Below are 18,372 nucleotides of genomic sequence, written 5' to 3' on the forward strand. Positions count from 1 at the left end.
ACTCACATCCCACCTTCTTACAGGTCATTCGCATCACACCTTGTTACAGGTAACACGTCCCACCACATAACAGGTGACTCATATCCCACGGCCTTACAGGTGATTCACGCTCCATCATGTTACAGGTGACTCACACTCCACCATGTTACAGGCATCTCATATCCCACCTTGTTACAGGTGACTCACACCCCACCTTGTTACAGGTGACTCATGTCCCACCTTGTTACAGGTGACTCACACCCCACCTTGTTACAGGTGACTCACACCCCACCTTGTTACATGTGACTCTTATCCAAATTTGCTACAGGTGACTCATGCCCCACCTTGTTACAGGTGACTCATGTCCCACCTTGTTACAGGTGACTCACACCCCACCTTGTTACAGGTGACTCACACTCCACCATGTTACAGGCATCTCATATCCCACCTTGTTACAGGTGACACACACCCACCTTGTTACAGGTGACTCATGTCCCACCTTGTTACAGGTCACTCATGCCCCACCTTGTTACAGGTGACTCATGCCCCACCTTGTTACATGTGACTCATCCCAATTTGTTACAGGTGACTCATGCCCCACCTTGTTACAGGTGACTCACACCCAACCTTGTTACAGGTGACTCACACCCCACCTTGTTACATGTGACTCTTATCCAAATTTGTTACAGGTGACTCATGCCCCACAGGTGACTCTTGCCCCTTGTTACAGGTGACTCACACTCCACCATGTTACAGGCATCTCATATCCCACCTTGTTACAGGTGACTCACACACCCACCTTGTTACAGGTGACTCATGCCCCACCTTGTTACATGTGACTCTTATCCCAATTTGTTACAGGTGACTCATGCCCCACCTTGTTACAGGTGACTCTTATCCCAATTTGTTACTGGTGACTCACACCCCACCTTGTTACAGGTGACTCTTATCCCAATTTGTTACAGGTGACTCATGCCCCACCTTGTTACAGGTGACTCATGCCCCACACTCCACCATGTTACAGGCTTGTTACAGGTGACTCCATGCCCCACCATGTTACAGGTGACTTGACTCATCCCACCTTGTTACAGGTGACTCTTATCCCAATTTGTTACAGGTGACTCATGCCCCACCTTGTTACATGTGACTCTTATCCCAATTTGTTACAGGTGACTCATGCCCCACCTTGTTACAGGTGACTCTTATCCCAATTTGTTACAGGTGACTCATGCCCCACCTTGTTACATGTGACTCTTATCCCAATTTGTTACAGGTGACTCTTATCCCAATTTGTTACAGGTGACTCACACCCCACCTTGTTACAGGTGACTCATCCCTTGTTACAGGTGACTCACCCCACCTTGTTACAGGTGACTCCAATTTGTTACAGGTGACTCATGCCCCTTGTTACAGGTGACTCATGCCCCACCTTGTTACAGGTGACTCATGCCCCACCATGTTACAGGTGACTCTTATCCCAATTTGTTACAGGTGACTCTTATCCCAATTTGTTACAGGTGACTCATGCCCCCCAATTTGTTACAGGTGACTCACACCCCACCTTGTTACAGGTGACTCTTATCCCAATTTGTTACAGGTGACTCATGCCCCACCTTGTTACAGGTGACTCTTATCCCAATTTGTTACAGGTGACATGCCCCACCTTGTTACAGGTACACCACCCACCTTGTTACAGGTGACTCATATGCCCCACCAGGTGACTGAGCTATGCCCCACCTTGTTACAGGTGACTCACACCCCACCTTGTTACATGTGACTCTTATCCCAATTTGTTACAGGTGACTCATGCCCCACCTTGTTACATGTGACTCTTATCCCAATTTGTTACAGGTGACTCATGCCCCACCTTGTTACATGTGACTCTTATCCCAATTTGTTACAGGTGACTCATGCCCCACCTTGTTACAGGTGACTCTTATCCCAATTTGTTACAGGTGACTCATGCCCCACCTTGTTACAGGTGGCTCAGACCCATGAAGGTCCGGGTTAGAATATTGATATTCAGTTACCCACGCTTGTCGTAAGAGGCGACTAACGGATCGGGTGGTCAGGCTCGCTGACTTGGTTGACACATGTCATCGGTTCCCAGTTGCGCTGATCGAAGCTCATGCTGTTGACCACAGGATTGTCTGGTCCAGACTCGATTATTTACAGACCGTCGCCATATAGCTGGAATATTGCTGAGTGCAGCGTAAAACTAAACTCATCGGAACCACAACATTCTTTTGGGGGGGAAGGGGGCCTTAGGACCAATTTTAGTTCAGAATAGACAATGAGCCAATTCCAGTCAGGATCTACCCAAACTCAACTTTGCCTACAGATATGCATGTTTCGATTGTTTCATTGTTAAGCTTGTTTGAAACATACATAATCCTAATCGCCCTGTTTATAGGAATCTGTATACAGTGAACTAAACTAAACTCACTCACTCACTCACTACAGGTTACAGGTGACTCACACCCCACCTTGTTTCAGGTGACTCACACCCCACCTTGTTACAGGTGATTCACACCCCACCTTGTTACTGGTGACTCACACCCCACCTTGTTACAGGTGACTCACACCCCACCTTGTTACAGGTGCTTCACACCCCACTTTGTTACTGGTGACTCACACCCCACCTTGTTACAGGTGATTCACACCCCACCTTGTTACATGTGACTCACACACTACCTTGTTACAGGTGACTCACACCCCACCTTGTTACAGGTGACTCACTCACACCCCACCTTGTTACAGGTGACTCACACCCCACCTTGTTACAGGTGACTCACACCCCACCTTGTTACAGGTGACTCCTCACACCTTGTTACAGGTGACCTTGTTACAGGTGACTCACACCCCACCTTGTTACAGGTGACTCACACCCCACCTTGTTACAGGTGATTCACACCCCACCTTGTTACAGGTGACTCACACTCCGCTTTGTTGCTGGTGATTGACACCCCACCTGTTACATGTGACTGAAGATTTAAATGGAGAAGCATATACAAAGTGAATGACCCCACCCCTTAAAGTTTATGCATCATCACCCCCACCCATAGCCATAAATTATGAACGGTCCCTTATGGCTGGGGGACAGGAAATGAAGTTTCCAATATAATCAACATGTAACAACCATGGAAGAACCTTACAAATTAATTAATCATTTATTTTCAAGAACATTTACGGTTTTACAGCTGGACCCTTATGACACTGACATAAGCATTGTTATTATGAGATAGGTTGTCAAAATCAACTCAACCTTCAAAAACATATTCATTCAAGTAAAATGATTGTTGGTTATAGAAATTAATAAAAAAATTGAATTAGAAGTAGGTTCTTTGTAGCAAGTCCATTGCTAATATGAGCTGTTACACCCTGGCCTTTAGGAAGTTAAACACAGTCTTCGTTTAAGTACAAGGTGTTTCCCGCTATTGTAACTCTTGTCTGCACAGTAATATCAGCTCTTAATCAGAATCTCACGCCTACGGTGTTATAAAAGCTGTTTAGATGTTGCCTTTGCGAAATTAAGAGAGGCCTTCGTTCAAGGACGTACATGTTTGTCGTTAAAGAAACAAATGCCTGCAGACCACTATACACTGTTTACCTGTTGCCATTGCGAAATTATAAATAAACAAGACATGGTTCTGCAACCAGTGAAATTAGACATCTGGATGAACGAAATCTGTCATAAATAATGGTCAAAGGAAAAAGATACTATTTTTGTTCAAACAGTGGAGGCCATCTTGAAAAATGACGGCCATCTTGGATTTTTGACTGGCCAACGTTATTTTCTGAACAGGGAGCACATAGTGAGCAATCATGCCAACTTTGGTGCTTGTATCACAAAGTGAACGATTTGGTCTATTTTGGTCTGTTATCCGCCCTATTATTAAGACAGATCTTCGTTCAAGGACGTCGATGTTTGCCGTCTGGGAGAGCTAGGTTCTCCTCTGAACAAACTGGCGGCTGATCTGACGGACATTTGGTGGATGTGCTGCACCCGGCTGACACAGAACACGGTCCTGAGGCGCTTCCTGAACACTGGGATCTTGGTGGCGTAGATGATCGGGTTGAGGACGCTGTTAAGGACGCCGATACCAAGGAGGTACGTGAAGACGACGTCTGGGGAAGTTGGTAGGGACGCTCGGATGTCCGTGAGCAGAACCAGCAGAGTGAACAGTCCTGTGATAACAGAAATTGTGGGTAGGTGATAAACAGATATCACATGCAACGTGAGTGAGTGAGTTTAGTTTTACGCCCTCTTAGCAATATTCCAGCCATATCACGGCGGAGGACACCAGAAATGGGCTTCACACATTGTACCCATGTGGGGAATCGAACCCGGATCTTCAGCGCGGCGAGCGAACGCTCTATAACCACTAGGCTACCCCACCGCCCCACGCAACAAGAAAGGATCCCCCCTTGGACAAACAACTGGGCAAAAGAAAATAGACGCCCTTGTTTGGTGGCTATGGTGGCTTTTTATTGCTAAAACGGCGTAAAACCATACTCAGTCAGCCAGTCAGTGATGTAGGCGAAACTGCAACAAACAAAACGTAGTTATTCCGTGGTGACGTATCTAATATTAGGTATGTTTAGCATTAATCAACACAATTGGGATACAAGAACATGCAACAAGAGAGTCTGTGAGTCTGACCAACTGATCCCACCCCCTCTTACAACAGCATGAGTTGCTGAAGACCAATTTTCATCTGGATTTTCACATGTCTAATATAATATGAAACATTGCAATTGGCCCTTACAAAATAGACCGGGTTAGAACTGAGTCTTCAGTACCCCATGCTTGTCGTAAGAGGCGACTAACGGGATCGGGTGGTCAGGCTCGCTGACTTGGTTGACACATGTCATCGTATACCAATTACGTAGATCGATGCTCATGCTGTTGATCACTGGATTGTCTGGTCCAGACTCGATTTACAGACCGCCGCCACATAGCTGGAATATTGCTGAGTGCGGCGTTAAACAACAAACCAACCAACCAACCTTTATCGTTTTCACCAAGATGTTACCCAATCGCACGCGTTAAATCGGTGTATCATGAGCTATTTGCTTACATGTGTTGTACTAGAGGAACTCAAGGTTGCTAAAACAAGGTGTAATGTCACAGTGTCATCAAAATATTTGGCTAAGATATCCATTTATCTTAACGTTGATTCTATTTTAAAATAGCATTAGGCCCCACGGACTATCAAAGCAACACAGCGTTCTGTTTTCTATCAACTCTACAACAGAGAGGCACGGTCACATCGTTAATCTCGTAATGTAACATGGTCCATATTTGAGATTACACTTTCTAACTTGTTTATGAGGCATTTTGTAGAAGTTGGAGGAATAAAGAAGTTGTTTTTCCAAAAGGTTCGTCCTTATCAACACTTTCTTAGTAAAGTACAGATTCTAATACTTCTGTTTGGTTGAGTCCCATCCGGGATTCGAACCCTTACACTCAGAGTCAGGCGCCTAATCGCCAGCACACAAAGTCAGCGATCCGTCCCACCGGGTGCCATCATTCTAAAACAGCACTGTGTATTCATCATCTCGTACATTCCCTCAAGTCAACAGAAGAAGAACTTTTTCAGTGCGACTTCGACCGCCTCCGTGGTGTAGTGGTTAGAGCGTCCGCCCGGAGAGCGGAAGGCCGCGGGTTCGATCCCCGACCGCGTCATACCAAAAGACGTTAAAATATGCTACTTGTTGGTCCCTGCCTGGCGCTCGGCATTAATGGGTACAACAAGGACTGGTCGGCTCGGAGTCAGTATAATGTGTCTGAGTGGAGTATTCATGCTTCACTGCGACATGGTATCTCAGTGGGCTAGCACTATAAAACCAGCTTCAGTCTGGGCTAGAACAGGAAGCCGCACATACACACACGCGCATGCACGTCGCCATATGAGCAAAATACTCTCAAGTACGACGTTAAACCCAATTTCACCTCACCTCAATGCGACTTCACAGGGCAATACCATTGTGTCACAATTATGCATATATGACGGTCATTGACGTTTTCTGTATGGTGACATGTCGTCGAATCCTGGATGGGACTCAACCTAACAAAGTACTAGACAAAAGTAATTTACTGAGAAAGTGTTATCCCAAATATAACATATGTAGCTCCAGTCAGCTGTACCATCTCATCCCGCACCACATGATCAATCTCTAAACTAATTTGAATATTTGACCATTACACCAACCTCCCTTGATGACACAACGCCTGGACTGGCTTCAGATGATTAGAGTATCCTGATACTAGTGATAGTCTTGTAAACTAGTGCACTCATTAAGTCTACTCACCCACGGGCATCCAGCAAATGAAGTACGCTCCGACAATAATTAACGCCGTCTTCACCGACCTCCACGTCTTGAGAAAGTTCCTGCCGCTTGCGCGGGCTCCCTGGAGTGACGTAATCTCCCGACTGTGTTCATGCGCAAGGATAACTAGTTTAACGTATGCATAAATTATTACCAAAAGGGGAACGGCAAACAACGAGATCAGGAACAACTGATACGATGACGTCATAATCCCGAACACGCTGCAAACTTTGGAAATATCCATCGAGCTCCATCCAAAGAAAGGGAGAGAACCGACAATGATTGATAAACTCCATATCATCCCCACAATGACCTTCACCTTCACGAATGACACGTGACGTATGTATGCAAAGGGGAAGGTGATCTTAACATAGCGATCCAACGTCAACGTTGTAAGATTCAGTACAGAAGCTAGATTGACGGCGGCAAAAAGACCGACACGGATCACACACTCGATGTAATTCTTGAATTGGAGAACGTTGTACACGGTGTCGTAGAGTACAAATATCCCCGTCAAGGCGTCCGCCGCGGCAAGATTGGTGATGAAGTAGTTGGAGGGGTCGTCCATATCGGAGCAGCTCCGTAAGGTCACCAACGCCATGACGTTAATGACGACGATGAACACAGCGGCTATTGCGATGCAAATGTTGATGGCGAGATCCTCAGAGGTTACGCAGTAGGAGTTCAATGTCTCAAACAAGTACGAACCATTCCTACACATGATGACTCCCTTCAATAAACGTCCGAAGTTGCCTTAATTCATTGATTGGTGTTAACATCTGAACGACCTGTCAACATACCAAGAATCATACTCTGTATATGAGCAATGCTTCTTTTAAGACGAACCTTCTCTGGAACAGTTAGTTGAAAAGGATGGGGTCTTCTAGAACTTCTACGAAGCAACAAAAACAGTCAATGGCGCCGTGTCTTGAAAGCCTGCACTCAGTTTGATCTGAACCTACCCCCATCATCACGTGTGTCCCGTGATGCAACACTATTAATACGTCCAGAGAATCCTCATTAAGCCTGACAACGCTGAATATTTCTTTCCCGTCAGTTCAGGAAATGCTTGCTATTTCCTAACGCTTCACTTCACGAAGGAGGCGGATATGCCGTTAAACACATGCTATCATCTTGTATCCATACATCGGGTCAAACTATGATGTCACGAAGACAAGTTTAGAGTATTCATTTGTCGTCTGCCAGCACAGCCTCGTTCTGAAAGGTTGCGATCTCAGACGTGATACGCATACGTCTCACTATAAAGCGAGCCAGTGTCCTCAAGGTCGACATGTGCTGAAATACCAATCTTAAACGACCGGAAGCAGACCTCCTCTGTGAAAAAAACCCGTTTAGTTTATTCCTAGAAAAGAATGTTCCTCTGAAAGCAACATGTCAACCCAGATGTAACAAAGTGCTTATCTCGAAACAGTTCAACCATCTGTGAAGCTTGTGGTCTTTCTGAGAGGAAGCAGCGATTAATCACTCAGCGTATACAGATATTCCGATTGTACAGTCACGTCCGTAAGTGGTGCAGGAAGTGCAGGAATTAATTCATGAATCAGGGCAAGGTTTGCCATAAGGTCTGAAGCTATGCGTTTCATTGTAAGGAGTAGTGAGCATATAGTTTTACGCCGCTTTTAGCAATATTCCAGCAATATCACGGCGGGGACACCAGAAATGATCTTCATACATTGTACCCATGTGAGGAATCGAATCTGGGTCTTCGGCGTTACGAGCGAACGCGTTAACCACTAGGCTACCCCACCGCCCCTTCACTGTAAGGAATTGGTCACTGGTCATGAGTTCATATACCGTCTATCTCACGATCCCTGGCGTAATGCAGGTGCTCCTAGAGTTTGTTGATATGAAAGTAGGATTCAAGGCCGAAATAAAAGAATACTGGTTTTCAAGATGGCGACATAAAAACACCTCCATTTCCAGATTCAATTAACGTTGATGAAATAAAGTTTACGTCTGTGGAGCTAGTCGATTTAGGAAGATGGTGCAGACATAAAATATTATTTGTAGCCAATTGCCATCGGATATGTACAAATGAGCTGTAAAGCCACAAACTATCCTAATACTACGCAAACTTAGTAGTGACATTTAGAAAACTGGTACCAAACAAAGAACCGGATGAGGGAATACTGTAAGCGCACCCAGTTCAGAACGTCGCTACGTGTTCCACGTATGGGTTTTACCATCCCAGCGTTTCCAGGTAAATATACACACGCCCCCTCAAAATCGTGAGGCGACTGGGATATGTTTGCCCCGTTCGGTGACGTGGTCGGTTGCGTGTCACCAATAGATCCTCATAATATTGATCACTGGCTTAGCAGGTCCGAACTCGTAGATTCACCGACCGCAGTCGTACAGCTTGATATTGTTAAGTAGGACATCAACCTAACTCACTCAAACTATAACCACAAGATGAGAGGCGTGAAAACATACTAATGGTGTCGGGCAGTTAACATATGAGACGAACATTACTTCGTCAAACATGCGCGCACCTGGCTCCGCGTGTGCATCTGAATTGATGAATTGGGTGATCAACGAAATGGAACCGAATTGAGACTGGCTCGTCGTGAGACTGATTACTGATAAGTTGTTGGATTGGTTGCTGTGACAGGTCTTGAAATTGGTTTCTATGACAAGGCGTATGACAAGGCGTAAAATTGGTTGTTGTGATAAGTCCTAAAAGTAGTTGCTATAACAAATAATGAAATTGGCTGTTATCACAAATCATGAAATCGGTTGCTATGACAAGTCGTAAAACTGACTGCTACTAGAAGTCGCAAAACTGATTGCTACGACAAGTCGTAAAACTGATAACTACGAAAAGGCGCAAATCTGATTGCTACAAGTCGTAAAACTGATTGCTACGACAAGTCGCAAAACTGATTGCTATTACAAGTCGTAAAACTGACTGCTACGACAAGTCGTAAAACTGATAACTACGAAAAGGCGCAAATCTGATTGCTACGACAAGTCGTAAAACTGATTGCTACGACAAGTCGTAAAACTGATTGCTACGACAAGTCGTAAAACTGATTGCTGTCTGGATCATCCTAACACAACAGTCAAATAACTTACAACATAAAATTACATTCATGCTATTCCTGAACAGCGGATGAGAAAGAAAATAGTTTAATTGTTTTTAAGACCATCTCTGGATATTCTCACGCTGAGATGTTCTTAGCCTTGCTCTAAGGCTGTACTGAATGTTAAGCCAACGGATGTACAGTACTTCTATTCTTTAAAGAGGCAAGTCTAGATTATCGGACAGTCTAAGGACGCTAGTCTGTGTTTTAGAAATTATCATTTAAATCATAAATTATTATCTTAGAGACTAGTGCAAGTCTAAGACATTCTCTATTAGTGCAGTGTGGGCTGTGAGCTCATTTATGTATGTTTATGTTACCCCTATGTGAACGTAATAACGGGACAGGAACAACAAACCCACTGCTTCCCTTAACACGTTGTGATGACGGATGAGCTCAGATAATCTGATCGTGTTGTATCCGTGTGGCTGTATCAGGTTACCATTATGTAATGACACACAAATCATTTATGCGCTAACTGGTGGATACTGTTCATTTTCTTCAAATTTCTGCGAATGACATGTTTTGCGGATGTACCAAGCTCCCCATCAGTTATAGTCCGTTTGGCTCAAAATCGGACCGATGAATTGCAATCTAACTCGAAAACTACTAAACATATAATACTCAATGAAACACTGATCATAATCACAACATCAGACCAACTCTGTGATTTTTTCGCAGAATTTATGTCCTAAAATATACAAAGTTGTTTAACAAACTATCATTTAAAGTTTGACAAAGTCCACTATTTGTTACGAGGGAGGGCTGCAAAGAGAGGAACAGCCAGGTGTACGCGGAGCACGCGCCGACAAAGTTATTGAATCATTTACCTCATCCTCGATAATCTCCAGGGTATACGTTACGACCACTCTCCACTATACCCTCGATGCATCCACGGCTTGGCCCGATGATTTTATTACCTCGATCCCTTGGCTGGCTTTTTATCCAATCAGGCGTCTACGCTGGGAAGTTGAGCGAACCAATCAAAACTCTTACACTTTCGCTTCTTAAATTATCTAACCCTTTAAACTTGGCAACACAATTGATGCAGAGGTACTCTGAAAGAGGTAGAAGGAGTTCTTTTATATATTTTTTGAAAGTTTCAGATCTGTCAATTTGTCTGTATTATTTCCTCAAAAATCTGAGTGGCACTGCGAACAAACCTTCGTGACTGCGACCGCTATCTTTTTTAACACTGGCAAGCTCGGATGTAACGGCGGCTTAGCTGATTGGCTACTGTGAGAATGCGGAGCCAGCAAAGGGAGGTAATATAATTATCGTGCCAAGCCGTGGATGCATCCAGGGTATAGTGGAGAGTGATCGTAACATCTGGCTGTTCCGCTCTTTGCACCCCTCCCTCGTAACAAATAGTGAACTGTGTCAAAATTTTAATGATAGTTTGTTAAACAACTTTTTTGCATTTTTTTGGGACATAAATTCTGCAAAAACAATTACAGAGTTGGTCTAATGTTTTGATTATGATCAGTGTTTCATCTAGCATTATATGTTTAGTAGTTTTCGAGTTAGATTGCAATTCATCGGTCCGATTTTGAGCCAAACGGACTATACCTGGCGACGTCATTCCAGACATTTCATGGCAAATATTCAAAGGAAATCATGGAAGGGCGAGATGAACTGACAGTTATTGTATATCAACCCAAGTTACCAGTGGCTGACAGAGAATTGATCTTCCCTGTATGTCTTTTCCAGGTTTTAGTTCGATTCAGTAAGAATACCACAGTTCGGCAAAATTGCGGTTGGTATCTTGCAAATGCAAAGCCAACAGTTCGGCAATTCGAGCCAGGACCATAACAGACGTGCCTCACTTGTGAGTTAACGTTTTAGGTCTCAGGCAATCAGAATCCGACATTACTGTTTAAGGTAAGTGAAAGTCAATTCACGTGTTACGATTGCGGATCTACGGAGTGACTCTTTAAGCACTGGGACCCGTGAAGGTCCGGTTTAGAATTGATCTTCAGTAATCCATGCTTGTCGTAAGAGGCGACTAACGTAAGCTTGCTGACTTGACAGACACATGTCATCGTATCCCAATTGCGTGGATCGATGCGCATGCTGTTAATCACTGGATAGTCTGGTCCAAACTCGATTATTTACAGACAGCCGCCATATAGCTGGAATATTGCTGAGTGCGTCGTCAAACAACCAGCAAGGAAACCGTTCTTGTCAGCAGATTCAAATTCAAAATAGATTGAAGCTCCCGTGAAATGAATCTTATTAGTATTTCTCCACTCAACTGGTGAGTGAGATGGTATCGAAAATTGGATTAAAAAATGAATCAGAAAGGACATATCCTCTGTTCTTACCAAACACCCGTGAAGCGAGTTGATCGCAGCGGCATTCGGATTGTCTCAGTGCACGTTTCCATGTCAGATGCACATGTTCATGCCGTCGACCTCTGGTTTGCCTGGGGGCGGTGGGGTAGCCAAGTGGTTAAAGCGTTGGCTCGTCACGCCGAAGACCCGGGTTCGAATCCCCACATGGGTACAATGTGTGAAGCCCATTTCTGGTGTCCCCCGCCGTGATGTTGCTGGAGTATTGCTAAAAGCGGCGTAAAACCAAACTCAGTCAGTCTGGTTTGCCTGACATAAAATTCAATTTTCCTACAGTTCGCCGTGATATCAATCAACTTTAGTAACGTAAAACAACATACACTCAAATTAAACAATCTATTCTGTCCGCAGCTCTTTAGAGGGGATTGAAGACATCAGAAAACATTATACAGTCGGAGTATCGAGTGAACTGAATCGTTTTAAAATTGTTATTTTATTAAAATGAAACATTTTTAGCAAATATTTATTAACTTTTAGTAATAATAATGATGAGTTTTTATATAGTGCCTAATATTCATCGACAGGCGCTCGACGTACCGGGAGGAGCGGTAGGGTAGTCTAGCGGTTAAAGCGTTCGCTCGTCACAGTAAAGTATGTGAAGCCCATTTCTGGTGTTCTCCCCTGTGATATTGCTGGAATATTACTAAAAGCGTCGTGAAACTAAACTCACTCACTCGACGAATGAAGAATTGGCCATCAGAAACCCATACTTGTATAAAGTGACCAATGGGATATGGTGATCAGGGTCGCTGACTCGGTTAATGCTTGATATCGTATCCCATTGATCGTATCCCGTAGATCGATGCTTATGTCAGTCACTGGTTCGTCTGGTCCAATACCCGTGAAGGTCCGGGTTAGAATGAACCTTCAGTAACCCATGCTTGTCGTAAGAGGCGACTAACGGGATCGGATGGTCAGCCTCGCTAAATTGTTCCCAATTGCGCAGATCGATGCTCATGCAGTTGATCACTGGATTGTCTGGTCCAGACTCGATTATTTGCAGACTGCCGTCGTTAAACAACATGCAACCACCCCAAACACACTATATGTGCCCAGGTGAACCAATGTGTATAGTGTCTGTGTCCCTTGACCGGCAGCCAGTGGGGAGTTTTAAGGACAGGTGAAATGTGGTCTTTGCCGAGAATACGAGTAACAACACTATCTATACTGTGATTTGAATTCTCTTCAGATTTGCCTGCGGGTTTTTTAATTAATAAGTTACGTGTGTTTGCCGTTTCGATGCACACTCATACGTTGTTGATAGCTATCGTCACGCGCCGGCATCGGAAACAGTTTCAACCCTACTCTTTAGTTCGGGTCAATGAGAATGAATATTGATTGTGAGAGAAATACAGCTGTCACATCGTTTGCAAATGACTTGATTCTTCTTCTTCATCTTCACTGGAAGATTGTCTTGCAAGATGAAAAATCGGATCCTATTGATACGGTGTAACATGCATTTCAGAAATGACATCAGGATCATCTTGTATTGTTTCAGAATCCATGGACACTGTTAAGTTGTTAAGTAAAATCAAAGAGGAAGCCATCAGCAACAGGCACATATGACGTCATGTCACGTGATACCCCCACTGCTAGTTAACTGTCGGGTGTTTCCGTAATAGGCGGAAATACGAGTACGTTTTTGTGTGTGTGTTTATTGCGATTTTACAAACTTTTTGTTCAATTTTAATCACGGAAGTTGACTTTTAGAATGCCTTTACATCTATGAACAGTTTTGTTTTCGTTAGTGTTCTCCTTTAACGTCGCACTCAGCAATATTCCTGCTGTCTGACGACGGTCTTCAAATAATCCAGTCTGGAAGAGACAATCTAGTGATCGACATCATGAGCATCGATATACGCAGCGAGCCTGACCACCCGATCCCGTTAGTCGCTCCTTACGAATAGCACTGGTTGCTGATGACCAATTCTAACCCGCATCTTCAACGGAGATATGGGGGCGGTGGGGTAGCCTAGTGGTTAAAGCGTTCCCTCGTCACGCTGCAGACTCGGGTTCGAATCCCCACATGGGTACAATGAGTTAAGCCCATTCCTGGTGTCCCCCCGCCGTGCTTGCTGGAACATTGCTAAAAGCGGCGTAAAACTATACTCACTCACTCACTCAACGGAGATATGGGGTGGTGGGGTAGCCTTGTGGTTACGCCAAAGACCCGGGTTCGATTCCCCACATGGGTACAATGTGTGAAACCCATTTCTGGTGACCCACGCCGTGATGTTACTGGAATATTGCTAAAGGCGGCGTAAAGCCATACTCACTCACCCACTCACTCACTCAACGGGGATATACACACGCAAGTAATCATCGATGTATTTACGATATAGAGTATGGTGGTAGCACATGTACCATTTAGGTTCAGTAGAAATAAAAACAGAAGTCAGTGTGTAGCTGTACATGTGTATTTAACAAAAAAAAAATTATATGATTTCTTTCTTTAAAAGGTTTGTGTCGTTCTATTCAGTACGATACAAAATCAATACTAATTTTGTTAACAGTGCAATGTAAATAACACTGATTTTCAGGCACTTACTTATACCAGTGATGGCTTTGCTCGGTAAAAGGTTCTTGTAGCAATCCGAGATTTAATTATGCATTGATCAAGAATAATTTTGTTGGCGAAACGTGTGTAGTTTTACGTGTAAGAACGTTCGTTCGAACAAAAAACCAACACATTTCAACGTTTTTCATGTTTTTTTAAACAAAAATGCAAATCGTTGTTCGCGGTCCGAATCGATACAAAAAAGTAAAAAGTGTCGATTTAGTTCGGTTTAGAAACACTACCATGAGACATGAAAAACCAGTGAAATTATTTAAGTATCAAAATAACCCGTGGCAACTATTTGTCTTTCAACACTTGTGCAGATATAGCATATGAAAGATTACACCTGACAGGTAGCAAACAATACGGGTACTTTTAGCTTTCGTCGTCCACGCCCCCAATCAGCGTGACGTCACGTGTAGGTGTATCAAATGACCGTGGTTGCAGCATGTGATCAAATCACGTCCGATGTCCATGATCCATGAATTGTATTGGGTTGGTGACAATCAGCCACAGATAAAGAATATCTAGACATGTACTGACACACATAGACTGATACGCACACTCGGCCTACATCGTGATATTTGTAGCTGAATCACCTGCAATTAACGACATCAAAGGAACCGCCAGGTGAGTTATGTCCGGGTCGTATTTTACGGTAGTTACGCTACATTGGACGTGTACTTTATGGTGATATGATAGTAGATATGTATACCCTTTATGGATTAATAATGTTGCGGTCGGTACATTACCGCCCTCGTTATGTGGATGTTTGTGCTCACGTATGCACATGCTTTACATGATGTTAAGACCCTAGATTGACATATAGTCCCTGATATAAGTTCTATGTTATATCATATAAAAAACAATCTACACGGTGAAGATGCTGGTTAGAATTAGTCTGCAGCAACCAGGACTTGTAAGTGGCGACTAACGGGATCGGGTTATCAAGACTTTCTGACTTGATTGACACATGTCAGCGTTCGCATTTGCGTACATCGATGCTTTTGATGTCAGTTGTCGAATGGTCTGGTCCAGTCTCGATTATTTACACACCGCCTTCGTATGACTAGAATATTCTAACAAACAGACAAACAAACCAGGGATCCAGCTAGTATTAAAGAAATATTCAAGCGTTTTAAGTGAGTGAGTGAGTTTAGGTTTACGCCGCACTCAGCAATATTCAAGCTATAGGGCGGCGGTCTGTAAATAATCGAGTCTGGACCAGACAATCCAGTGATCAACAGCATGAGCATCGATCTACGCAATTGGGATGCGATGACATGTGTCAACCAAGTCTGCGAGCCTGACCACCCGATCCCGTTTGTCGCCTCTTACGACAAGCATGGGTTGCTGCAGATCAATTCTAACCCGGACCTTCACGGGTCCAACATTTTATGAGTATTAAGGCTGCTGCAACTGACAGGTATTGATGATAGATAATATGGAATTGTTTTAAAACCCCGTTAATCAGGAAATACAGCTTACCGGACCTAAGCGTCTACATATATGGCTACATTTAAACTTCCCATGATCCAAATTAACATGGTTTTATCATATAAGACTTGAGCAGATGCAACAATTTATATAATATTTTAATATTTTATTATAACGGGTTCAATTGGAGTAATTATTAAATGAGATGATATGGGGAGATTGACAGCAGGGGAACAAAAGTTTCACATTATTTCCAAGAGTCTGTGAGCAAGAGAGGTATTTTCGACTTTTCAGAACGTATGAATACTTAGCTTAACATGCTTTAAAAGTGTGTAATATTTTGCAAAACAGCTTAATGAAATATTAAATTTAAAGTTTTCACAACAGCGCTGATTTTTTTCGTCTTCCACATTCTGCTATACAGGTATGTTATCACAGAAGTATGTGACGAAGACATGTTATACTATATGGACAAGTTCTGGTATGTTAGACCCTAGGCGGTCTATGGACTGAGAGAGATATCCTCGCCATGAGGTCAATATGTATGTGAGTGATGTTCTTCACATTTAAAAAACGCTTGTGTCCTTTTAAATGTTTAAAATGCGGCGAGCGTATCAAAGTAAGAGATACTTGCACTTACTTCTGTCAGTGACTGCCTCGTTCTGTTTAAGATTTTTTTTTGTAGTGACAGATTTAATATTGCATTTTATATTACGGATTTTTGTTAACTAGTCAAACGCGTTCAACTCTAACATTTAAAAAACCCTCAAGATTTACAAGACTCCTCATGCTGGGATATCTAATGACATAACACCGAGGCCTAGAGAAGTTCATTAGTGGAGTTAGACAGATTATAACCTTGTATTTTAGGGCGGTGCATGGGTAGCCTAATGGTTAAAGAGTTCGCTCGTCATGCCGAAGACCCGGGTTCGATTCTCGACATGGATACAATGTGTCCCCCGCCGTAAAACCATACTCACTCACAAGCTGGTTTTCAGGCACTATGAATTATCAGGTTTTATTACCTACGAGGGCGAAAATATCGGGGTTCAGATTTTTCTTACGATGCCCTAGGGCAAAATATCACTTTGACATGGTGACGTGACGTCATGAACAATGCTATGACGTCACGTTTCTTCTATGACGTTGCGTTCTACTTGCGGCGACGGCAGGGTAGCCAGCCTGTTTATGAAAGTAGATTTGGGTGTATTTTCGTCAATTTGACGACTTCGGTAATAAATAGAATATTATATTCGTGCCCATATCATACTATGTTTACGACACTCGTGTCTAAATATCAGTATATCCCTCACTCTCGCTCGGGAAATACGTAGAGATTATTATACACTTCATTATTCATATCTTGCCCGATATCATCCCGAGACACCCATATCTGACATGGGTTGATGATGACACAAACAACAAAAACAAATATTCCGTTCAATGAATTTAATAAACTCAGAAGACATAGAAAGACAGAAGGAACAGTAACAGGAACATACTGCTTCGTTTCGATTTCCATATTTCCTTCGTCCTTTCCCTGGTACTATCATTGATATTAAACTTTCATGGAAATCAAATTCACATCGTGTCTATAGGAAAGCACAACAGAGGCTTTTCTTTCTGCGAAAATTGCGATCATTTAATGTAGACACTAATATCTTAAAATTATTCTACCAAACATTCATTAATAGTATTTTAACTTTCTGCTTTCATGCCTGGTATGGCAATCTTCCTCTTACACAGAAAAACAAACTTGACAAAATTGTAAACATATCCAGCAAAATTTGCGGCTTCAATTTCGAACCTCTACCTTTTCAGTATGAGTCAAAAGTTAAGAAGAAAGCTCTGGCCATTCAATTGGATCCATCACACTTTTTAAATGAATGTTATGAACTTCTGCCTTCTGGCCGCCGTTTCAAAATCATGTATTACAAAACTAATAGAACTTCAAAATCATTTGTCCCATACAGCATAAAACTTCTAAATCTGCCTCCAAAATTGAAATAGTGAAATCTATGATGGGGCACGAGTGATTATTATATCATGAACTTTGATTATGTTATAATTCAACATTATATTCTTATTAGCTTGGCATTGTGTAGAAATATATACTTTAAATTATTTGTTGTTATATGCTTGCATTGGCTCTTTGAATCTTATCTCATAGTACAGGAGACAAGCCAGGAAATAATAATTTGTTCGGGACAATAAAGTTTATCTTATCTTATCAGAACTATATAAGACAAAATGCAGCCATGACGGCCATTTTTTCAAAGGACCAAAGGATGACCCCTAACTTTTTACCTACCCTATAATTTGGGATTACATAGTACCTAGAAATGTTCAGTAGACTCTCCTGGATCAAACTGTGTAGTCAGACCTTTTATGCAGTAGGTGTGGAACAAACTCTTTTTCTGAGCCTCCTACTGGACTTAGCCTCTAGACTATTATGATCAAAGCATGATCTAACATGACGTCATCTCTATGACGTCATTCTTCATGTGACGTCATTCGATTCATTAACGTTCCGTGACGTTGTGTACAAAATTGACTGGGAATATTTAGAGAATAACCAACGAGGTACGAGTGATTACGGGAAATATGCCTT

General features: G+C 42.8%; 2 protein-coding genes across 3 annotated transcripts in view; one reads left to right on the top strand and one right to left on the bottom strand.

Moving 5' to 3' along the window:
- Positions 1-3,122: 3,122 nt before the first annotated feature.
- LOC124271371 (cannabinoid receptor 1-like) lies at positions 3,123-7,673 on the bottom strand. The gene is made up of 2 exons (XM_046706465.1): positions 6,295-7,673; positions 3,123-4,167 (listed from the first exon to the last, which is right to left on the bottom strand). The coding sequence occupies exons 1-2, from the start codon at positions 7,031-7,033 to the stop codon at positions 3,875-3,877; spliced, it is 1,032 nt and encodes a 343-aa protein (XP_046562421.1). The 5' UTR covers positions 7,034-7,673; the 3' UTR covers positions 3,123-3,874.
- Positions 7,674-14,833: 7,160 nt separating this feature from the next.
- The window catches only part of LOC124271372 (high affinity cationic amino acid transporter 1-like), a 54,406-nt gene continuing 50,867 nt past the window's right edge, over positions 14,834-18,372 (top strand). For both annotated transcript variants that reach the window (XM_046706470.1, XM_046706471.1), the window contains exon 1: positions 14,834-14,954. The gene's annotated coding sequence lies outside the window, so the exon portion shown is untranslated. The remainder of the gene's footprint in view (positions 14,955-18,372) is intronic.

The sequence above is a fragment of the Haliotis rubra genome, unplaced genomic scaffold (genome assembly GCF_003918875.1).
Source record: "Haliotis rubra isolate DU_JTF1 unplaced genomic scaffold, ASM391887v1 Scf16, whole genome shotgun sequence".
Lineage (NCBI taxonomy): Eukaryota > Metazoa > Mollusca > Gastropoda > Lepetellida > Haliotidae > Haliotis > Haliotis rubra.